General features: G+C 41.3%; 2 protein-coding genes and 1 long non-coding RNA gene across 4 annotated transcripts in view; 2 read left to right on the forward strand and 1 right to left on the reverse strand.

Annotated features, from left to right (window-relative positions):
• Positions 1-15,660, reverse strand: part of atp10d (ATPase phospholipid transporting 10D) — a 31,677-nt gene extending 16,017 nt beyond the window's left edge. Inside the window, exons 1-6 of one of the 2 annotated variants that reach the window (XM_034857656.1) lie at positions 15,120-15,660; positions 12,179-12,524; positions 11,047-11,241; positions 4,528-4,732; positions 2,424-2,509; positions 701-807 (exon numbers count right to left, since the gene is read on the reverse strand). In XM_034857656.1, coding sequence (XP_034713547.1) covers positions 701-807; positions 2,424-2,509; positions 4,528-4,732; positions 11,047-11,241; positions 12,179-12,465 — 880 coding nt within the window. In that variant the 5' untranslated portion in view covers positions 12,466-12,524; positions 15,120-15,660. Of the gene's footprint in view, positions 1-700; positions 808-2,423; positions 2,510-4,527; positions 4,733-8,455; positions 8,930-11,046; positions 11,242-12,178; positions 12,525-15,119 lie in introns of those variants that run through there. The other variant, XM_034857657.1, reaches the window with a different exon arrangement.
• LOC117935516 overlaps positions 7,584-19,983 on the forward strand; it is a 21,289-nt gene continuing 8,889 nt past the window's right edge. Inside the window, exons 1-2 of the long non-coding RNA XR_004654774.1 lie at positions 7,584-7,595; positions 15,768-15,771. This is a non-coding gene — a long non-coding RNA (uncharacterized LOC117935516). The remainder of the gene's footprint in view (positions 7,596-15,767; positions 15,772-19,983) is intronic.
• commd8 (COMM domain containing 8) overlaps positions 15,758-19,983 on the forward strand; it is a 4,413-nt gene continuing 187 nt past the window's right edge. The window contains exons 1-5 of the mRNA XM_034857713.1: positions 15,758-15,871; positions 17,136-17,291; positions 18,048-18,200; positions 18,668-18,823; positions 19,958-19,983. The exon at positions 19,958-19,983 is cut by the window's right edge and continues 187 nt beyond it. Of these exons, the coding sequence (XP_034713604.1) occupies positions 15,824-15,871; positions 17,136-17,291; positions 18,048-18,200; positions 18,668-18,823; positions 19,958-19,978 (534 nt within the window). The 5' untranslated portion in view covers positions 15,758-15,823 and the 3' untranslated portion in view covers positions 19,979-19,983. The remainder of the gene's footprint in view (positions 15,872-17,135; positions 17,292-18,047; positions 18,201-18,667; positions 18,824-19,957) is intronic.

Below are 19,983 nucleotides of genomic sequence, written 5' to 3' on the forward strand. Positions count from 1 at the left end.
TATAGTGTAGTCATTCCACTCTAAAGCCTTAAACATGCTGAGTCACCTTCTCTCATAATCCTCCATGTCAGAGGCCCAGTCATGTTTAAGTGTGGAGAATTGGCTTCTTAGAACATGAAACATGAGGTGGTCACATGTAATGCTTAACAATAATCATTTATTATTAACTTATCTGCCTCGAGCATTGAATTGTTCCAGAGAGAATCGCGACGCATCGGTTATTCTCCCCACCCCTATCTGTTTTCTTGTCATACCACAAACTTGGAACCAGACCAAGAGCCAAGACCCCAGAGTCCATCGGAACCGGACCGCTGCACAATAAAAGGTGTGTTCAGACTGGCTGCAAAGCAAATCCATCCAAAGTCCATGCAAAGATGCAAGTGGACGTCAAAGTTGTTACTGTTGGGGATTCTCTTAGATTTACCAAAGTTAAAGTAGTAGATTAAAATAAGACTGTAAGAGATTTAAACATCAGCTGTCTGTAGCGTGCAGACCAGACCACGGGAACCCATGTGCACGAGTACAGTGGGTAAAAAATTACCTTGAGTGTTCAAACTGTAATCATCATTAGGACAACACTTGCAGTGTTATCTTCAAATAGGTGATGTATTCCTCAAACTGAAACTCACTGAATGCGGTGTTTAGGCCCGATGGGACTGGTTCCTAGTCAGATGTTATGTAAGTGATGCTGTGCTCTTACCAGCGTAGACCACCATGCCCACCACCGTCTCAGTGTTGCGGATGGTGCAGCTCCTCAACAGGAGGTTGTTGTTATGGAGGCCGACGCGAACCCCACCGGGGTGCTCCCTGTGGAACAACATGCACACACACACACACACTTTATTTATATACCAAAACTCATTTAATACAATGTGTTTCACACAAACAATTATGTACAAAATTAAAGAAGTATTCAGAGCCTTTACTTAAATAAACATACTAATACCAAACTGTAAAAAAACTCTGTTACAAGCAGAAGTCCTGCATTGAAAATGTTCCTTAAGTGAAAGTATTAAAAGTTAAAGTACTCAATGCAGAAAAATCCTCACATTTTAGAAACTGGAAAGGCTCCAAACTGTTGTGTGTTTAATGGTCTGAATATTTCAGCTGGACATGTAGGCCGTTATATTGTTGATTAGTTTAATTTACTGTATAATAATGTCCTATTTCATAAACTACATGCGTTTTGTGTGCAAGTATCTTAATGTGTAAAGAAACTAGTATCTAAAGCTGTCAGATGAATGTAGCGGAGTAAAGAAGGACACTATTTCTCTCTGAAATGTAGCGGAAAGTGGCACGAAAAGAAAAGACTCAAGTAAAGTACAAGTACCTCATATTTGTACTTAGATATCTAGGCAAGCTAGCCATAGGCCTGAAATTAAATATAGTTATACAGTATATACTGTATAACTATATATTCTTTGCAAATTCTGCACTAAATCCATTCAGCCTCGTTTTTTTTATGAAATAGGTTTTTGTTGCATATAAAGTATGTTTTTCTGTATTTACTGTTTATTAGGGCCCGAGCACCAAACGATGCCTTGTACGGAACGTGCGAGGAACCTATTGTTTTTGTATGGATTTTTATTATTGCTATCATTGCTAGCGCCCTGCTTTGCCCTGAACTACTGGAGCTACTATTTCTAGTCCAAGTTCCATTATCTTTATAGTGACTATTATTGCCACTGGTCCTCACCCCCCCAACCGGCACCGTCAGACTCCACCTACCAGGAACCTGGGTCTGGCCGAGGTTTCTTCCTAAAAGAAGTTATTCCTCGCCGCTGTCCTACTAAATGCTTGCTCTTATGGGGATTTACTGGAATTGTTGGGTCTCTGCAAATTACAGCGTGTGTTCTAGACCTACTCTTTCTGTAAAGTGTCCTGAGATAACTCTTGTAATGATTTGATAAAATAAACAAAATTGAATTGAACTTTTTATTAGGGACCGAGCACAATAGTGCAAAAGGAAAAATGGAGCGGGCTTTTTTTTCTAAACTTTGGAAATGTAACATTCAACATACATACATTTTACTCTCCTTCTGGGGGCTTGCTTGTTTCAGGAGGCGTATTAGAAGTATTTTGCTTATATGAGGCTGGCCACGCCCACCTCCGACGCACATATTAGCCAAGTTGTTCCTTATATAGTTCACGATTTGATAAACACTATGTAGGGAGAAGAGAGTGAGTGAATGAGGGAGCAGTTTCTAACACAGCTAACGGCGTAGTAAACGAATGTCGCCCCTAAATGATTTTAAGTATAAAAAAAATTAAATTTGAATGAACAATGACAAACACAGGAAGACAGTAGCAACAACATTACACAAGGCTAATCTCTACACTACTGATCCCACATTATACTGTATATCAATCTCATGGCACACACTGTGTATGTCAGTGTATGATGAAGATGAAAAAGAACTCACATGTAACCTCTGAACCGGCTGAGTTCATTGTTGGGGTTCTCACACTCAACACGACCTCGGAAACTCTCAAGGGAGAACTCCCTTCCCTGGAAACACACACACACACACAAACACAAACACACACAACACATCCAATCAAAACCTGACAATACACTTTATTGTCCCTGTGGGGCTTTTGGGTTTGTGGCAGGGTCGCAAGGCACTTCCTAACAGGACATCAGACATGAAGACAAACAAATGTAGTCCCTACATCAGAACCGGCAGACATAACATGAAGAACGTACCTCACACACTACAACACACCATCCACCCTTAGGTATGACCAGGCCAGCTGCACATCTGGCAGATTTTGACTGATTTAAGGCTTTTGTGGCACAAAAGAGAATTTGGATCTGTTCTTGGTCTGTTGGTGATGTTTTTGCTGCAATTGTTTGATTTTTTTCCCTAGAATCAATAATGTTTCTTTATTGTTTTACCCAGGATTCACCTATATATTTTCTGTTCATACGGTAGCTAGGCCAGATGTTAACGTAAATACACTGTTATACATTTTATGTACTCCTTTATAAATGAAATAATTGTCAGACTCACTGACCGACATGTGCATTTCTCTTAGAAAACAATGAGTTTTTTAGAAATGTCGACATTATCAACATCGTGATGACACAATGTCTCACAATATATTGTCTGTAGAAGTGTATTATTCAACTTTGGTTTTTGTTAAAGAAAAAAAAGGTCGCAACACTTCATACTATGTCTACGCCACCCTGGGACTGCACATCCCCCTTCCTGGGGTGCCATTGGCCATTATCCCCATCACTCAGCTTTCTAGGAGACATATCAACAATCAACCTGAACAAAACAAACAGATGAGCAGGTGGCACCTTGTATAGTAGCCTCGGGCACCAATGCATGAATTTGGTGCCTGTAGAGTGCTTTGATTGCTTGCTAACACTAGAAAAAGCATTTCATGAATACAAAAACCTAAATCCTGTCCATTTACCAATTATCCTCCTAAACTGGAACTAAGGGAACACTAAAAACTACAATACACTGTCATACATATAAAATGTATTCCCTGGCTTTAAAAAACAGACACACACTCCATCTGGTCATGGCTCATTACATTTTTACAACCCTGATTCCATTAGTCTTCCATTGGTTTTACCTGACCACCAATTATAATTTGAACACATTTATATTTGTATCAATACTCAAATATTACATTTTCATCTACTGTAAATATACAGAAACACACACACACACATCAACAGAACAAGCCGTAGTGGCAAATACAATGCTGCTTTAAAAACCAAAGCTAATCATTAAAAAGGAACACATAATTCTTTATGTTGTCAGAGGTGATCCATCTAATAGAGTTCTTGATGGAGATGTTTTGATATTCTTAGATATTTAGCACCTGTGCCTATTACATTTGGCCTTTGTTCAGCTTCTAGATTACATTTGTGGTAGAAGAGGGGATCTTACCTTTTATCATTACCAGTAATACCTTTAATAGGACGGTTAAAAAGATTGCTCTTTGTTGAAAGTTACATTGGCGATAAGTATTGCATTTGAGGAAACATTTTTGGTTTACAATAATAATAAACAATAATAAAATAAAAAGCATTCTAAATGGTTGCGAGTCATTGGGAAGCAGAAATTGCAAATGTATCAATGCAAAGACAGTTTAAGCTTTAGTATGTAACTTTTTCATATGACTGAACGTCTGTTACATTCAAGCCATGGCCAAATGAGTTGCTACAAATCTATTAATATCCACACATCTCTCTCTGTATATCTCAGTATGACTATGTTCAGAAGATCGTGTCGTCCGGTGACATTCCTGCGCAGATCAAGTGAAGATAACCAACTCTTCTGAAGAATACATCACATTTTTTTAATCCTACAAGTCCTCCTTGGCTACTAGCAACTGTGTGGAGGACGGGTGGGGGTGCGTGCGCGATCACAGAAGGCTTGTATCATTGTATCACACAGTTTAGTTGTCATTACTTAGAATTCCTCATGGGGCGACAGACACTACGTACTGTAGCTTTAAAGAAAAGACACGTTAGCTATTAATCCACTTTGTGTATATTATTACCTGCAACGGGAGGTCTGAAACCACCTGTCTCTGTTTCAGGTTGGTCTCTCCGTCCAGGTTGGCGGTCTCAATGTAGCAAACGCCACGCGGGTCAGAGGAATACAGCAGCAGCATGTCAGCTGGGATGATTTCATTACAGGACAGACGCACAAAGTCTCCAACTCGCACATCCTTCCAGCGCTGGACAATGTAGGCGTTCTGCTTGCTATGGACAGAAGAATACGTCTCAGGGAACTGATCAAATACTGAGAAAAACATGAGGTTGTAGTATACATTGACACACTGATATGACAAAAAGATTCAGAGTGGTCCGTTTTGTGAGGCTTAATTTGCAATAAAGGCTTACTTTTTTCTTTATTGAACAGTTTACAGAGCAATCCCGGACAGTGGTGGAAATGCACAATTAGTACTGCACTTAAGTCAAATTTTGAGGGACTTCACTTGATTATTTCCATTTATGCTATTTTGTACATGTACTATGCTACATTTCAAGTTGTGCTATGTGGTAATCCAAGCATGTAAAATAGTCTCCACATGTCTCCACACAGATAAGAAGGGCCTCCATCTTATTCTCAGTGAGCAAGGGGAAAGTTTGGGTCATGCAGCGCCCAGTGGGAGTAAGTCTGTTTTTTTTCTGTACAGCACTTGGCTTGGCTTAACATGTGTTCATTCCCTGTGCTGTTTCTAAGGTTTTTGGTTGCTTTTTTAGATTCTGGTTGAGTGTGCTAGGTGCACCTTGTTTTATTTTGTGGTGTGGAATTCTTCTGTATTTTGTCCTGCTGTTGTCTTATTTATTTTTGTCAGGTACACCGTGATGTGATTTGATGCCTGCTGCAGATCAACAAGCCTTTTGGATAATAAGGTTAAAGTTTAAAGTTGAAGTTGTGCAAATATGATGCAAATAAAAAAGGGCCCACGATGGAGCCTTGGAGAACACCGCAACAGACAGAAGAGGAAGAAAAACGACTGATCATAACTTAACCTGATCTATACTGGAATTACACCACTGCAAGACGCTGAATGCATACTGCACTGTAACAAATACCACAGAGAGGTCCAATTACTTTAAAATGGCATGTACGCATGGCTTACAAAGACGGCATTAAGTCATTTTTTAACATTTGACAGATTATATTATGCATCCTGAAACCTGGAAGGAATTTGTCCAAAATGTTGTCTGGATTTAAAGGTTGTGAAAAGACAACTTTTTTTCCCCCATTGGTTGGAAGAAGTTATCTTGAAGCAGTGGGAAATGATTGTGCCATTGACCAACAAAAACCTGTTTTAAAGTCAATAGGGCAGCGTTTCATTGTTATTTTAACAGAAAATCTGTTAAATGCACCTAGGGTTATTTACAGCACGCACACACTCTATGCTTGTTACACACACACACACAGGGACGTGCAGCAGCACGCAAACATGCAAAAGATAATAAATAAAAATATTACGATCCAAATCATAATAGCAATACGCTAGAGTACAAACGCGTCAGGCTTTTAAAGGGATTGGGAGATGACACTCTGATTAGTTTATTGCATGTTACGCCCAAAACACAGCTATGAATTAATGAAGACATTAAGTATAACCCTTTTGATTGACAGGTATTATACACACATACAATGGGTACAATAAGTGGTTAATTATTACACTCAATCTAACTGTCAAACCATTTCCAGGCAGGGCAGAGGAATTACTGTCACTATTCAGCTATATCCTGTACATGTCAAGGTCAGGATGTTCTCCAAGACAAACTAATTGGTTTGGTTTCATGCATGGCTTCTCTCAGAAAATAAACTGTGTAGTAGTAAAAACAGTGCAGGAGTTAATGTGCTTGTGTTATGATTGGGGAAGGTTTTCACAAATGAGCAGGGTCTTTTCTTCTTCTTTCTACTGTTGTTAATAGTTAGATTTGGATGTTGGATTTCAGATCAAGCTATTTTATGTAGTGTAGATGGACAGCGTAGGCGTAAATCCCCCCCCCCCCCGCCCCCACAAAAAGAAATAACATGACCGCATGGAGAACCTATGAATCTAACTCATATTTAGACACCTGACGTTAAAGATTTGTGTTTTTGTTGCCCTGATAAACTGACAAAGAAAAAAACAGACATAAGATTCTGTGTCAGTACACCAAAATGCCAAGTAAGTACAATAAGTCCTCATATCAAGACAATTTGCTAAAACTTTATAAGAATGGATGCTTACGGAAATACTAACGTAACTATGTCACAGGAAAAGGAGACAGAAAGAATTTAGGAACAGGGAAACCAGGCACAGACAGGGGTAGAGTCTCAGGTAAGGAACAGGGAGACCAGGGACAGTCAGGTGTAGAGTCTCGGGCAAGAAACAGGGAGACCAGTGACAGTCAGGTGTAGATTCTCAGGTAAGAAACAGGGAGACCAGGGACAGTCAGGTGTAGAGTCTCAGGTAAGGAACAGGGAGACCAGGGACAGTCAGGTGTAGATTCTCAGGTAAGAAACAGGGAGACCAGGGACAGTCAGGTGTAGATTCTCAGGTAAGAAACAGGGAGACCAGGGACAGTCAGGTGTAGAGTCTCAGGTAAGAAACAGGGAGACCAGGGACAGTCAGGTGTAGAGTCTCAGGTAAGGAACAGGGAAACCAGGCACAGTCAGGTGTAGAGTCTCAGGTAAGGAACAGGGAGACCAGGGACAGTCAGGTGTAGAGTCTCAGGTAAGAAACAGGGAGACCAGGGACAGTCAGGTGTAGAGTCTCGGGCAAGGAACAGGGAGACCAGGGACAGTCAGGTGTAGAGTTTAAGGTATGGAACAGGGGGACCAGGAACAGTCAGGTGTAGCGTTTCAGGTAAGGAACAGGGAGACCAGGAACAGTCAGGTGTAGAGTCTCAGGTAAGGAACAGGGAAACCAGGCACAGTCAGGTGTAGAGTTTTAGGTATGGAACAGGGGGACCAGGGACAGTCAGGTGTAGAGTTTCAGGTGAGTGTGTTGAGCTAAGTTCATATTTGTGGAGGTGTGTGGCTGTCTTGGTTTGCAGATGAGCTTTACCAGTAGCTCACTAATCTACATTATGATCAGCTAATTTAACAAGTGTACAAAAGCTTTGTATTTGTTTTAAATGGGGACGCTTGTTCAAAATAATTCATTATGTTTTAAGGTATTTTTGTGGCTTGATTGTAAACTTAAAAATAAAAGAAATGATTTTAAAGAAGAGTGTAATAGTCAATTTAGCCAGCTTTTTATTGAATCAAAAGAAACGAAAAGAAGGACAATGGTACAGTCTCCATGCTACACTAACGATAATATTAAAGGCTTTACGCTGTGTACACATTTCCTCTACAAGGATAATTGTGGCTGTATTATTTTAGATCAGAATCACGCCCATGATGGGCAGTTGCCGTTTCAGTTTCTCTTTTGAAAACCTTTGAATTAGTTTCAGCTTCATCTATTTTATTGCCATTATAATTGGCTTTCCTAAGGCATGCTTTAAAAGTGTGTTTTCTTATTGAGAATGCACTTTATTCTAAACTAGTTCACGCACACAATTGATCTAAATGAATCTAAATCAGTATAAATGAATACATTATCAAAAATGTCTTATAACACCCTTATAACACAACTTAACATTATAATTAAACTGTGACTGAACTGAGTAGAACTCCGTTTCCCTGAACGAGAAAACGTCTCCAGAGTTATGTTGCACGTTGACAGAATCAATGTGCCAATGATTTAGGGTTGATTTGCATCATTTGCATCTCTGCTACCACATCACTTGTGCCAACAACAGCTGTGAGAGAAAGATCAGAGCTCAGACAAGGGAGCGCACAACTGAGTCACAACCATCCCTCTTGGATAACACTACAGTAAATATACAGTTCCCACAAGAAAAGGTCATCTCCACTGTTGGTTGTTGCCACAACAAACTCGACTTGAAAGCAACATTTAACCCTACCTGCTGTAAACATGGCAGAGAAGGCTGTTGATCGACTGATCCAATTGAAACCTGCGGTAGTCTTCCCAGATATCCTTGGCTGCGGTCACTGACAGCACCAGTATGATGGGAGCCAGAGCGATCTGTGGCTGGAAGGCCTCCACAACAGGAACAAAGTTCAGAGCAGCGAGGAAGATGAAGTAGACATTAGCCAAGCGATGGAGCTGCTCGAACAGATTCTTGGGCAGGAAGGAGAGGAGAGAATACTTTGTGGTCCGAATCTTGTTGCCTTTATACAACTTCCAAAGTTGACTCAGTTCCTCATCCTCTGTGAAGGAAGGTACCACCGTCCTTTTCTTCCCCAGGCGCTCCTTGGTAAAGTTAAAACGGGACGGATGTTCTAAGCTATACATGAGTCCACTGCTCCGGTGGATTCAGATCTGCCCGCCAGGTTTATGTCTCCCCTTAGAAGCCTTACCTACCTGCAACCGTCTAATTGTAATTTTTCTTCCACGTTTAAACAGACCATTCTGATGTTGGATATTGGATGTTTCCCTGTCCCTACAGATATGAACATGAGAGGCAATAGGGAAATGGAAGAATAGACAGATAGACCGAGGCATTACCTCGGCGACGGAATTCACCGCCACTCCTCTAAAGGCCCTCACACGGTAAACAAACTCAAGGTTCAACTGCCTTAAAAGGCGGATAATGGAATCAGATATATGAGAAAGGAGGGTCAAGGAGCAGCAGCAGGCATTGTGCGGTATTGAGTTCCTTGGCAATCCTTCGAGATCAGAGCAGTGGACAGCTTCATATATCTAACAGGGAAACTGAACAGCTTAGTTTGTTAACGCTTTCTGATAAGATATATGTAGATTCTAACATACTGAAATGATGGCTCTTCTAAGATGACTGACATAAAAACACCAAACAGTTACGCCGAGTTACTTTAATTCTGGTATTTCATCCCTGTCTTATTCTATTTTAGCTGTGTTTATATTCTCTTTGACGGATGTCTTTAAGTGTTTTATACAAAGCACTTTGAATTGCCTTTTAGATTAAATGGACTATACAGATAGGGCTGCCTTGTCTTGCCTACAAAATTCTTTTACTAAGTCCCTTTTGGAGGACACAAAATGGCGGCCTGGATTACTGACAACATCATTTCCATTCCAGTCTATCCTTTTTTTATTGTTTTCATAATACTAGAACTACAGCTTTGTGGTTTTATGCCTCCACCAACCAGTGTTGCAGTTTATATCCATGTCACGTATGTCCTGACTTACATGACATACTGAATTTAATAAAAAAGGAATTAAGTGTGTTTGTTGGATGCTTCACACACGTCTTCAACCCGGCGGCACAGAAGATCTATAGAATCGTCACAGTGTCAAACCTCCGTCTGGTCCAGATGTCGACAGACACCACCAACGACCATCAGGAGACATCCCAACCCACACAGAAAACATCCTCCTGTCCTTAGACTGTTTAATTTGCTGCACAAAATCCATTCCTTATACAGGTGTGTGTTCACTGAGCCACTAGAGTAGGCGTTGTCTTCATGCTTCCGACCATTTAAACATGAACTCTTCTGTAGCTAAACTGATCCCCTCATCACACATACAGTACACTAAATCTTTTTATTTTTTAATAATGTAATGTCTACTTAATTAGTCTCGAACAGGGAAATTTAGAGCATTAAAACCCCGCTACTGTTTCATCAGAAGCTGCAGTTTGAACCTTGGCTTTAGCCGACACCCGCTGCTGTGTCCTGAAGAAATCACCTAAACATCCTTACATCTGAGGTTTAACTTATAAATGATGCAGCCTGCAAACATGGTTTTAGATCAATAGACTTCCGTATTATACGTTTCTGCAACTCAATTTTTTTTATTATTATTATTATCTTATGAAAGCAACTCTATCACAAGTTTAAAAAAGAAAAGAAAAACAGATTCAATTTTGTGTGCATGCATTTGAAAGGTCTATCAGTCTCGATATATTTGACTCCAGAAAGAAGAGCTTGCTGCATTAGTTCATGACAGACATGTATGAACTAATGCACGTCCAAAGCAGAAGATCACAGAAGACTATCAAAGGAGTAAGATTCCTGCTGGAATTTGAATGTGAGCTAATACATTTAAAAGAGAATTGATAATGCAGTATATACAGAGAGTCAATGTTGTAGGCGTGAAATGTTCTACATTTGATTTACAGTATAATTCTTTTTAAAAAGGTCCTATGACTAGGGGAGGGAATCAGCGGACGCCTCCTGATACGAGATTACAATAATACTTATGTCACGATACGATATTATCGCGATTTTAAACATATTGCAATATTCCGCCATATATATTGCAATTTATAACCGTATTTCAAACTTTAAATTTTTCCCAATATCGAAGGATGTCCCCAAAAGGAAACTTTGTCAACATCTGTTTTATATCAAAAGAGACATTTCTCTGTTAGTTCATCTCACTTCAATTTTATTGCACCCCCTGAGATGATGTCTGTTTTGATTTGACATATAACTGAACTGGAATTGAAATCAAATTGAAAATTGCATTTGTCCTTGAAGACGGCCCATAAGATGACAGAGGTTCACTCACCCACAGAACACTCGCACTACACTGTTGTTGACCTTCTTGTCGAACAAGTAGCGTCTGTAGTCTTCCAGGGCATCTTTGATGGCGATAACAACGAGAACCACCAGCAGAGGAATCATGGTAATTTCCTTTTGAAAGGCTTCAACAACTGGCACCCAGTTCAGTAACACCACGAACAGGAAGTAGAGGTTGGCGGCCCTACAAAGGAAGGCGAGAGCAGCAAATTAGTACGCAGAAACTAAAAATATACAAGAGAAGCTGTGGAAGTGCAATCAAGTGCTACGACCATTTCCATTGGTGTACTACCAGACCAGCATGCACCTCCTGCCTGTCTGTCGGTCTGGGTCCTCACTTTGGTTGGGACTCAAATATCTCTACCCTGTTAAACTGATGGCCATGGAAGGCACGGCATTTAGAAAACTAAAGACTAATAAAATACAGTAGCACTTTCTACCCAAATTACACACTCCATAGAACATTCAAAACTAAACCAACATGCAATGGATCATGGGGCAGTGAATCCCTCAAAGAATACACTGGCTTCTTTAATGTGAACCTAATGTAAACCGCAGACAAAAGAGGACTCTGAAATAGGACAAAACTTCAGTTTGTTGAGGGTTGGTTTGTCTTTGTCTTGGGTTTACTTCATCTGAAAGACACAGAAGGAGCACTGCCTGGAGGACGGTATGCAACCGAGGTATTTGGTCGGAGGGTGTGGAGAATTTATTTTTTTTTAATCCTAAAGGCAACACTAGATTAGAATAGACAAATGCAATGTTTGGTGGTACGTCAGTGTTTACCATGGATGTGTTTGCTACTGTTGCCAGGCAGCTCATTCATTATTATTATTATTATTCCATTTAGCTGACACTTTTGTCCAAAGCAACTTACAATTGCTATATGTCAGAGGTTGCCTGCCTCTTGAGCAACTAGGGGTTAAGTGTCTTGCTCAGGGACACATTGGATGATGTATCGCAGTGGGAATCGAACACGAACATGTGTCATGTGTCATGTGTCATGTCCACCGCGCCACCATCCCCCCGAACAGCTCACTACGCTTTACTTCTGCTTTCTGTTAACTAATGTGACTAACACAGACCCAGTTCACTAAAGCCTGAACCAGTAAGAATCTGACCTGTGGAACTGCTGGAACAGGTTCATGGGGATGAAAGTCAACAAGCTGTACTTGGTGGTGCGGATGGCATTGCTCTGGTAGCTTTTGGAAACCGCTTCGTAGTCCTGCTGGTGTGGCCCATGGCGGGCGAACACTGTTCTCCGCTTCCCACTGACTCTCTGTGGAGAGCTGTGGGCGTCCAGGGAGGTTTTGGTGGGCAGGCCATCGGTGGCAGAGTACCAGCCTCTCCCCGCGTTCCCCTCCAGCAGCTGCCGACACCGATGCTGCACCCAGTGCAGCCGCTCCATCACCGCGGTGGCCTCCTGCTCCTCTGCGCTCCACACTGGACTTTCACAGCGTCCTCATCCTGCAGAGAGAGAACCACAAATGAATTAGTCTCTAGGCAGGTCTTATACAGGCTGTCTGCAAGTCTAAAGAATCAGTCTGGTGTTATTTTAAATTTTTCTAGTTCAAATCCCATGAAAATACCTAAGTCTGCCTCTCAATACTTTTCGTAATCTCAAAATATTGCATTAGTCTGGTCTTTTCCTGGTTTTAAAGGCTGCATTAGAGTAAGGTGATATCCTCTTTCTGAACATATCACTGTTCTAGCGGTTTTATTATTTGCCTTAACACACAAAGTCATCACATTAGCTAAATAAAATCTCACTGTGTAAATACTTTGTCAAAGCACCAACAGCCATCACACAACCCTTAGTTTGTTCTTCAGTTGTTCAGATGACAACGAACTTGGTGGAGGCATGGGTAGCATGGGCCAAGGAAGGATTCTTTACATTTTGGAGTGGATTCCAATCCCAGGGCGGACATGCAAAATGGTTTTCACTTTGGTGAACATTGAGAAAGAGAAAGAGAGAGAGATAGAGCGTTTGTGCTGCATTCAAGTGATTGAATGGAACACTAAGCATGAGTTTTGACTCTAATTTACAAGAGTCCCCTTCTAGTTAGATTTTATACATAAAGCAAGTAGGCCTCCTACATGCTTGCAGCTGTGAATGTTTCTTTGCAAAAAGAGTCAGAGTCAGATTCCTTTCTTTGAGGCACGCACAAGGCCTCGGGATAGTTCCGCACACAGAGTTATGGAACTAACGTTGCTAGGACAAAGGACACACAGTGCAGGTAAATGCATGCAAGGGGTGCCAAGGACATTAGGTAGCGCAGGAGGAGTCTGTCGCCATGCATTGCATTATAATACTTTGACTCCTCCCATCCAGGTTGAAAGCTATTCTTTCACCATAATGACCTGAGAGTTTGGAAATAGAGTAGAGAATCCAGATATGTTTTATTTAAGAAGAAACATGTCTGGGACAATGCAAATATGCAGCAGGACAAATAATGACGTGTCTTGCAAGTTGTCATTTTAAATACAAATTCAAGTCTGAGCGTACCGCAAATACAATGTGTGTTGGAATCACAAAGATCCACACACAAAAACATATGATAGAGCCCAACCAATAAAGGAGTTTTTGGTTTTACCAAAACCAATATTTGTTTTTTAAAAATCTGATATTCCAATATATCAGCCAATATATACAGTTTATTATTTTAAATCCATAAACGTTTAACAAAACATAAACGGATTTCCCTAACATTAGTTATTTATGAGCTCTCACTAAAATAATATGATAATAATTTGTTTTATGGTCACAACAGAACAGAGGAACATCAAATATATTAAAGTTCTGATAAATAAAATGTATAAAAAAAGGGGGTTGCCAACAAGGACGTTGTAGAGCGTCCTCTGGTGGACAAACTATGCAAACACCAACACTCATAACATGGTTGACCGTCCGTTTTTATTTTGTTTTCCAAATATTCATTTATATGTCATTATAAATGATTCTGCTGAATGAAAATTTAAAGCTAAAATGTAGTGTCTAGTCTCTCAATATAAAGCCAGAAGCCCCTCCTTAACCAGCGGCATAGAGCTCTCCCACAGAGCTCTGTGACATGCCTACGCTGCAAACCATCCTTCTCAGCACATGGGTGAGATAAGAGACTAAAGCTACAGCACGGGACTTGTCTTCCTTTATGATACAGTGCAACAGCACAAATGCGGAGGTGTTGCTGCTTTTTGTAAACTTGATTATTTAGAAAACCACGCAAAAAGATCCGAATTTCTGCTTCATCTCCAGACAAAATCCTGAGTTATGTCACACCTGCAGCTTCCTTTTCTGAAACAGACGCCATCACATGCCATGCTGGAAGTTTGAAAAGTTAATCTATAAGACCCAAAAATCACATGTCAAAGTCAGGATGTAATGTCATCAACAACTTTGTGAAAGTTGCCCAGGTTTAATGCAGGGCATTTACTTTAGGGAGGCAGTCTTTAAAAAAAGTCCCAGCCAGACTTGTGCATGCCATCTTTTCTTTACAGTAGGCCTCCGTCCTAATAAGAACTAGTTTGAAATGGGGCTTTGGAGAAGAGGAACTAAGAGTGTGGGCTTCAACAAAACACACACACACACACACACACACACACACACACCGTGTTTTACGGGCAGCTTTGGATTTCTGATCACTGTTTTTGATTATTTAGACCACCGACACCTATCAGCTCACATGATCTCCATTGCTTTCTCTGAAGCATTATATAATGTAGTATACTAGTGACAACCGCATGGCTATACAGACCCCAGTAGAGCCTTGCTCATCCAGTTTATCTCAAGCATACTGAAAAAGTCTGGATTCACAATTTGCGTATGTCAATACTCGAAGCTAATACAAGCAATGCTTACAGCAGTTATGGTAAATGGCTTTTTATCACACAGTCTTACGTTGCAGGGTGACAAACCATGTTGGTAGGCTACAATATGCCTACAGTAGGCTACAATTTGCCTACAGTAGGCTACACTGCCCACCATTAGCCTACTGTATTCAATGAACAACTTTATTACGTCTCTTCCTGGTCCACAGCAAACACAGTGAGAGACACAACACTGACCTGCGGTTGATTTCCATACGCTGCAGCCCGTCTTCGAGTGAAGTAACAGCGGCGGCACAGTGTCGACTTCGGTCACATCACTGTTACTTCCTCCAGACCGCAGTGACAAGAGCTGGAGACTTCACAGGCAACAACCCCGCTGCAACACAAAGCAGGATGTGAAAGACAATCGTCCTGTGCGACGTTGTTCCCCTTTCCCCTGGATCTGCCGACGTTCGACAGAACTCAAGTGACAAATTGTTAGATTTTAAGAGTTCTTCAGTTTCAATAGTAAATGCGCAGTTAAGTGCGAGGTATAAATAACGTGTCGATTATTGAGCCTTTTTTACTACATTCGGCAACCAATTGATTCCTGTTATACATGTTGTTAAGTAGCACTTCAGACGTTTACATTGGGTTCCCTCTGAGTTGCCAACGATGAAGCCAACACTAAATAGGTAGATTTTGAAATGGAGTTTGGCGTGCGGGCCAAACTCAATACAATTCTCTATTGAATAACCGAGGCGATAGTTGTACGAGTTGTTTATAAGAAACGTATATTAAATGATATGTATAGTACCATATTTCCATCTAATAACGTTGTATGCGCCTACTGGGAAGTCATTGGCGATAACGTAGACTATTTTTCCAAAAGTCATGTGAACGCAGCTCAGTCTACCACGTGACAGACATCAGCTGATCAGCAGGCGGAACCGAATGAAAACATGATGGTGGTTGCAGTGAACAGGCTGCCTGTCACAGACTGTCTAACAGTAAGTATCAAGCGTTGGATTCACGACTCATGATACGTATGTGGTTTTCTAAATGTCTAATGAAACAGCTGGTAAAACGTGAAGATAACTAACGGCATGTGTTCTGAATAAGTCCGACCTACCAGTGAGGCAGACAGTCAGTCATTTAGTTGCTTAGCTCTGCATTGTGAACTCAACTATTGAATTTAAATGAGTTAATTCTAACACGTGTGCTCACACTCCCTTTGTCTTCTTTCTTAAAGGGATAGTTCGGATCTTTAGAATTGGGGTTGAATAAGCTACTTCTCCATAGTCAGTGTGATAGATCTCTATAGTAGATGGTGGTCGCCCCCCCCCCCCCAGTTTGGAAAAGCAGCTAGAAGTACAGACAGGTAGCTAAGCAACTAGGACTGGGCGATATGGAGAAAGTTAAACATCACGATAGTTTTGACCAAATACCTCGATATCGATACCGCAGCGATATTGTAGTGTTGACTATTGGTGCTTTCACAAAATATTCACACAATGAGCTATTTGATAAATAATCATCAGTCATGTGGATATAATGTGGGTAAATGCTTCACCGGGTCTATTTGAAGCCTTCTATTTATCATGTGATATATTTATCATATATTCATTTTAATAGTCTTAACAACAATGTACATGTATTAACATTAACAGAAAATGGATTGTGAATTGTCAACTGTTTACTTTTATAGACAGGAAACGTCCACTTCCTCTGCTAGAAACACACCTTAAACAGCTTAGAGATTAACAAATAAGCCTTATTTTGAAATAAATTACCAAAAAAACTGTCATTGTTAATTTCCACAAACTTAAAGTGTAAAACTCTCACGAGAATTGCGTCATCTGATCGGCCTTTATGGAGACCATAACTAATGAGACTATAACTAATTCAAATCTTTATCGGCCGATAACGTTCAATGGCCGACCAATCGGAGCACCCATACCTAGAACACCAGAACATCATTTTACCTCGCGGAACACTGGAGTTGCTGTTCTGCCTGCTGCTTGGTCGGTTAGTTTGTTAGCATCAGTGTGTGACTGTGGTGTTTTAAAGGGTTCGTTACACAAACAAACTTTACCGATCTTTAACTTAAAAGTAGAGATGTTCTGAGACCGATACCAGTATCGGTATCGCCTCCGATACTCCCTAAAATGCAGGTATTGGGAAGTACTGGAGTTTATGCACCGATCCGATACCGCATAATAAAGCCGTTTAAATGCTAAAAATCGATCCCTAACACGATGGCCTGCTGTGTAGCTTTGCCACAGGGTGGTCGATGGACTGTGTGGGCGGGAGCCTCCTCGCAGGGGGGACTACAGCGCCACCTGGAGCCTGGAGGAGTGGCTGCAGCTGCTCGACTCCCTGACAGCCCTCTTCCGCCTGGCGGTGGGGAGCAACAGCTCCGATGAAGAGGTGAGAGGGCAACACCTGGACAGGAGGGGCAGTTAGCTCAGGCTTTAGTTAAAGAAGATAAAGAGAAAAGGCTGCCTTATAATCATGACCTTCTGTGAGGTTATTACAGGTTAATAACAAGGGTATTACCAGCGCCACACATAAAAGAGTGAAAGAGTTGTTCCTGATAGATGGATGAGCATCCATGCTAAATTTGGAGTGAATCGGCCATTAGATGGCCCTGTTTTTATTTATGTTAATTAATTACCCACAATACAATGCATGCAAGACCTATTTTTTTCTTACTTCTCTAGAGCGTTAATCCGATCTGCATTCAAATTTGCACGTTGACTCTGAAAAAATGTGCATGTTGTGGAGGACCGACTTCCTGGATGTGGCAGTCAAAGCTATAGGTGTTCCGTATCTCGGCAACCGTTAGTCTGACTCAGAAGAAACTCTGCACAGCTGTTCCCGGGCTACGCTAAGGCCGTGCGCAACGTTTGAAGGAGATCGCCCGGCGTCCTGCCGGTACCCCTGGTGGGCCGGGAGGGGCGAGGGCCTGTTCCTCACTGCTCGCAGCTTTCATTTGTCTTGGGTTCTGAATGAAGAATAGGAAGAAAAAAAAGAGTTCAAATGGTAAAAGAATAAAAGGAAGTTTCCCAGCTCAAGGTGTTTTCAGTCCATAATCAGGCAGTCCTAACATCCCAGGGTCTGAGTAGCGGTGAGTGGCTGCTCCCGGGTCCTGTTCTCAGCTCTCGTCCCACCGGCTGTGTCCAGGTGCTGGCGGGGCTGGCGGGTGTGGGCAGCAGCCATGCTGAGGCGGTGCTGAGGGTGCTGAGAGCCAGACGGGAGGAGATCCGCAACGCTCTGCTGGACAGAACCACCTCCATCTCCTCTGCTGCTCTGCAGGACTTTGACTGGCAACTGAAGGTGACTTCATGCATTCATTCATCTGTGTTAAGTCTGCTTTACTACTTTTTGTCTGAATATGTTTCAAATGTAAATGCCATAACAGGATTAGCATTATCATATTTGAAATCAATAAAAAGGAATGAAGGCTTCTGCACACTTTTCTCTACTGCAAACAGCCAGTTTGAGCTCGGAGCACTGGGTTCGCCCTTTGCTGCAGGTCATTCCCCTCCTCTCTCCAGTTTCATGTCTTCAGCTGTTCTGTCAGAGATAAAGGACAAAAATGCCCCAAAAATAATCTGTATATGTAAAAAGAAAACAATGGTTTCATATCACAATATCCAAGATGTATCTCCATATCCATGTCGCTAAAATATGGAAATGTTGCTCAGCTCTAACCTGAGTGCAAAGTCCATGTGAAATACTGTTTCCACAGGTTGTTCCCTGCAGCACTAACTCTTCTGTTCTCTCTCTCTCTCCCCCCCCAGTTAGCTCTGTCCAGCGATAAGATCTCGTCTCTCCACACTCCTCTGCTCAGTCTCAGTCTGGATGTGAGGGAGAACAGAGCCCTCCGGTCCGTCACCATGGAGATGAACAGAGAGGAGCTAAACACACTCATTAGTTCACTAGAGGCTGCTAATAAGGTACACACACACACACTAAATACCTGATTGGTTTAGTTAGTTAATCGTCTATTAAAGGTCAGAATCAGAAAAGGGTTTATTGCCACAACATGTTTTTTTTTAATATTCCGCTGGATGTCCCTCGTTTTTCTCTCCATTAGAGCATCAATAGGTCCTGAGAATGTGTGTGCATGTAGTAAAAACTAACAAAACACGACTAACACTACTTTTAAAGGTACACATGTTCCATCAAAACATGTTCCTGCCTGAGGTTATTCTGCCACCATAGACGATTGTGATTGGTTTAAAGACATGCCAATAAACCAGAGCCCGTTTTGCTCCCATGCTGCAATGCTCTGCGGACTAGACAGACCCGGGCCTGGCAATGCAAGACTAGGTCTTAGACAAGTAAAGAAAAGTGTTAGAAAGTGACAGAAGAAAGCATTCAACCTCCTCAATGTTCCACATCCATGGAGATTAAACACTAGGTGGGGACGTTGTTACAGCATCAAGCATCCCCAGCTCCCTGACACGATGAAGACACACAGAACGGGACGTGTGACTGCCAGGAGGCACTGAAATAACTCAAATCTATTTACAATCTGATCACAACACATTGGTTTTCCTGCTTTTTTCACATACTATTAAGCTAAAATGTACTATAGAAACATAGCTAACCAACAATCAGACAAAGACATGAACAAATTAAGATAAGTGCACACACGCGCACACAAACACACACACACACACACAGAATTCATCCACAGAACTATTTATTTTATTGCTCTATAAGAAGCAGTTAAACGGTAGCAGTTTTTACTTAAAGAAGAGGAGTTGATCAAATTTTAACCAAATTCTAATCACGGGGACACAAATATCTCAGTTGGTAGAGCGGGTGCATGAAACTCTCAAAACTGTCACTGACAAAAAAATCTGTGACTGAAAACTGATCCTAAGAGTAGCAAATGCAGTACTTTTTAGGCATTGGTTGAATTGCCTTGTCATGCAATACCCAATGAAATATTAGTACCGGCCCGAAAAAACCATCAACCGTCTGCTAATCATCCAGCTGTGACAGCCATTACATTCCAATGGTTTCAGTAGTAAATATCTCCACAATGAAATGGTAAGTATTGATGTGTATTTTTTTTGCAGGTGATGCTGCAGTTGAAATGAAAGAC

This window comes from Etheostoma cragini, chromosome 20, assembly GCF_013103735.1.
Source record: "Etheostoma cragini isolate CJK2018 chromosome 20, CSU_Ecrag_1.0, whole genome shotgun sequence".
In the NCBI taxonomy this organism is placed as follows: domain Eukaryota; kingdom Metazoa; phylum Chordata; class Actinopteri; order Perciformes; family Percidae; genus Etheostoma; species Etheostoma cragini.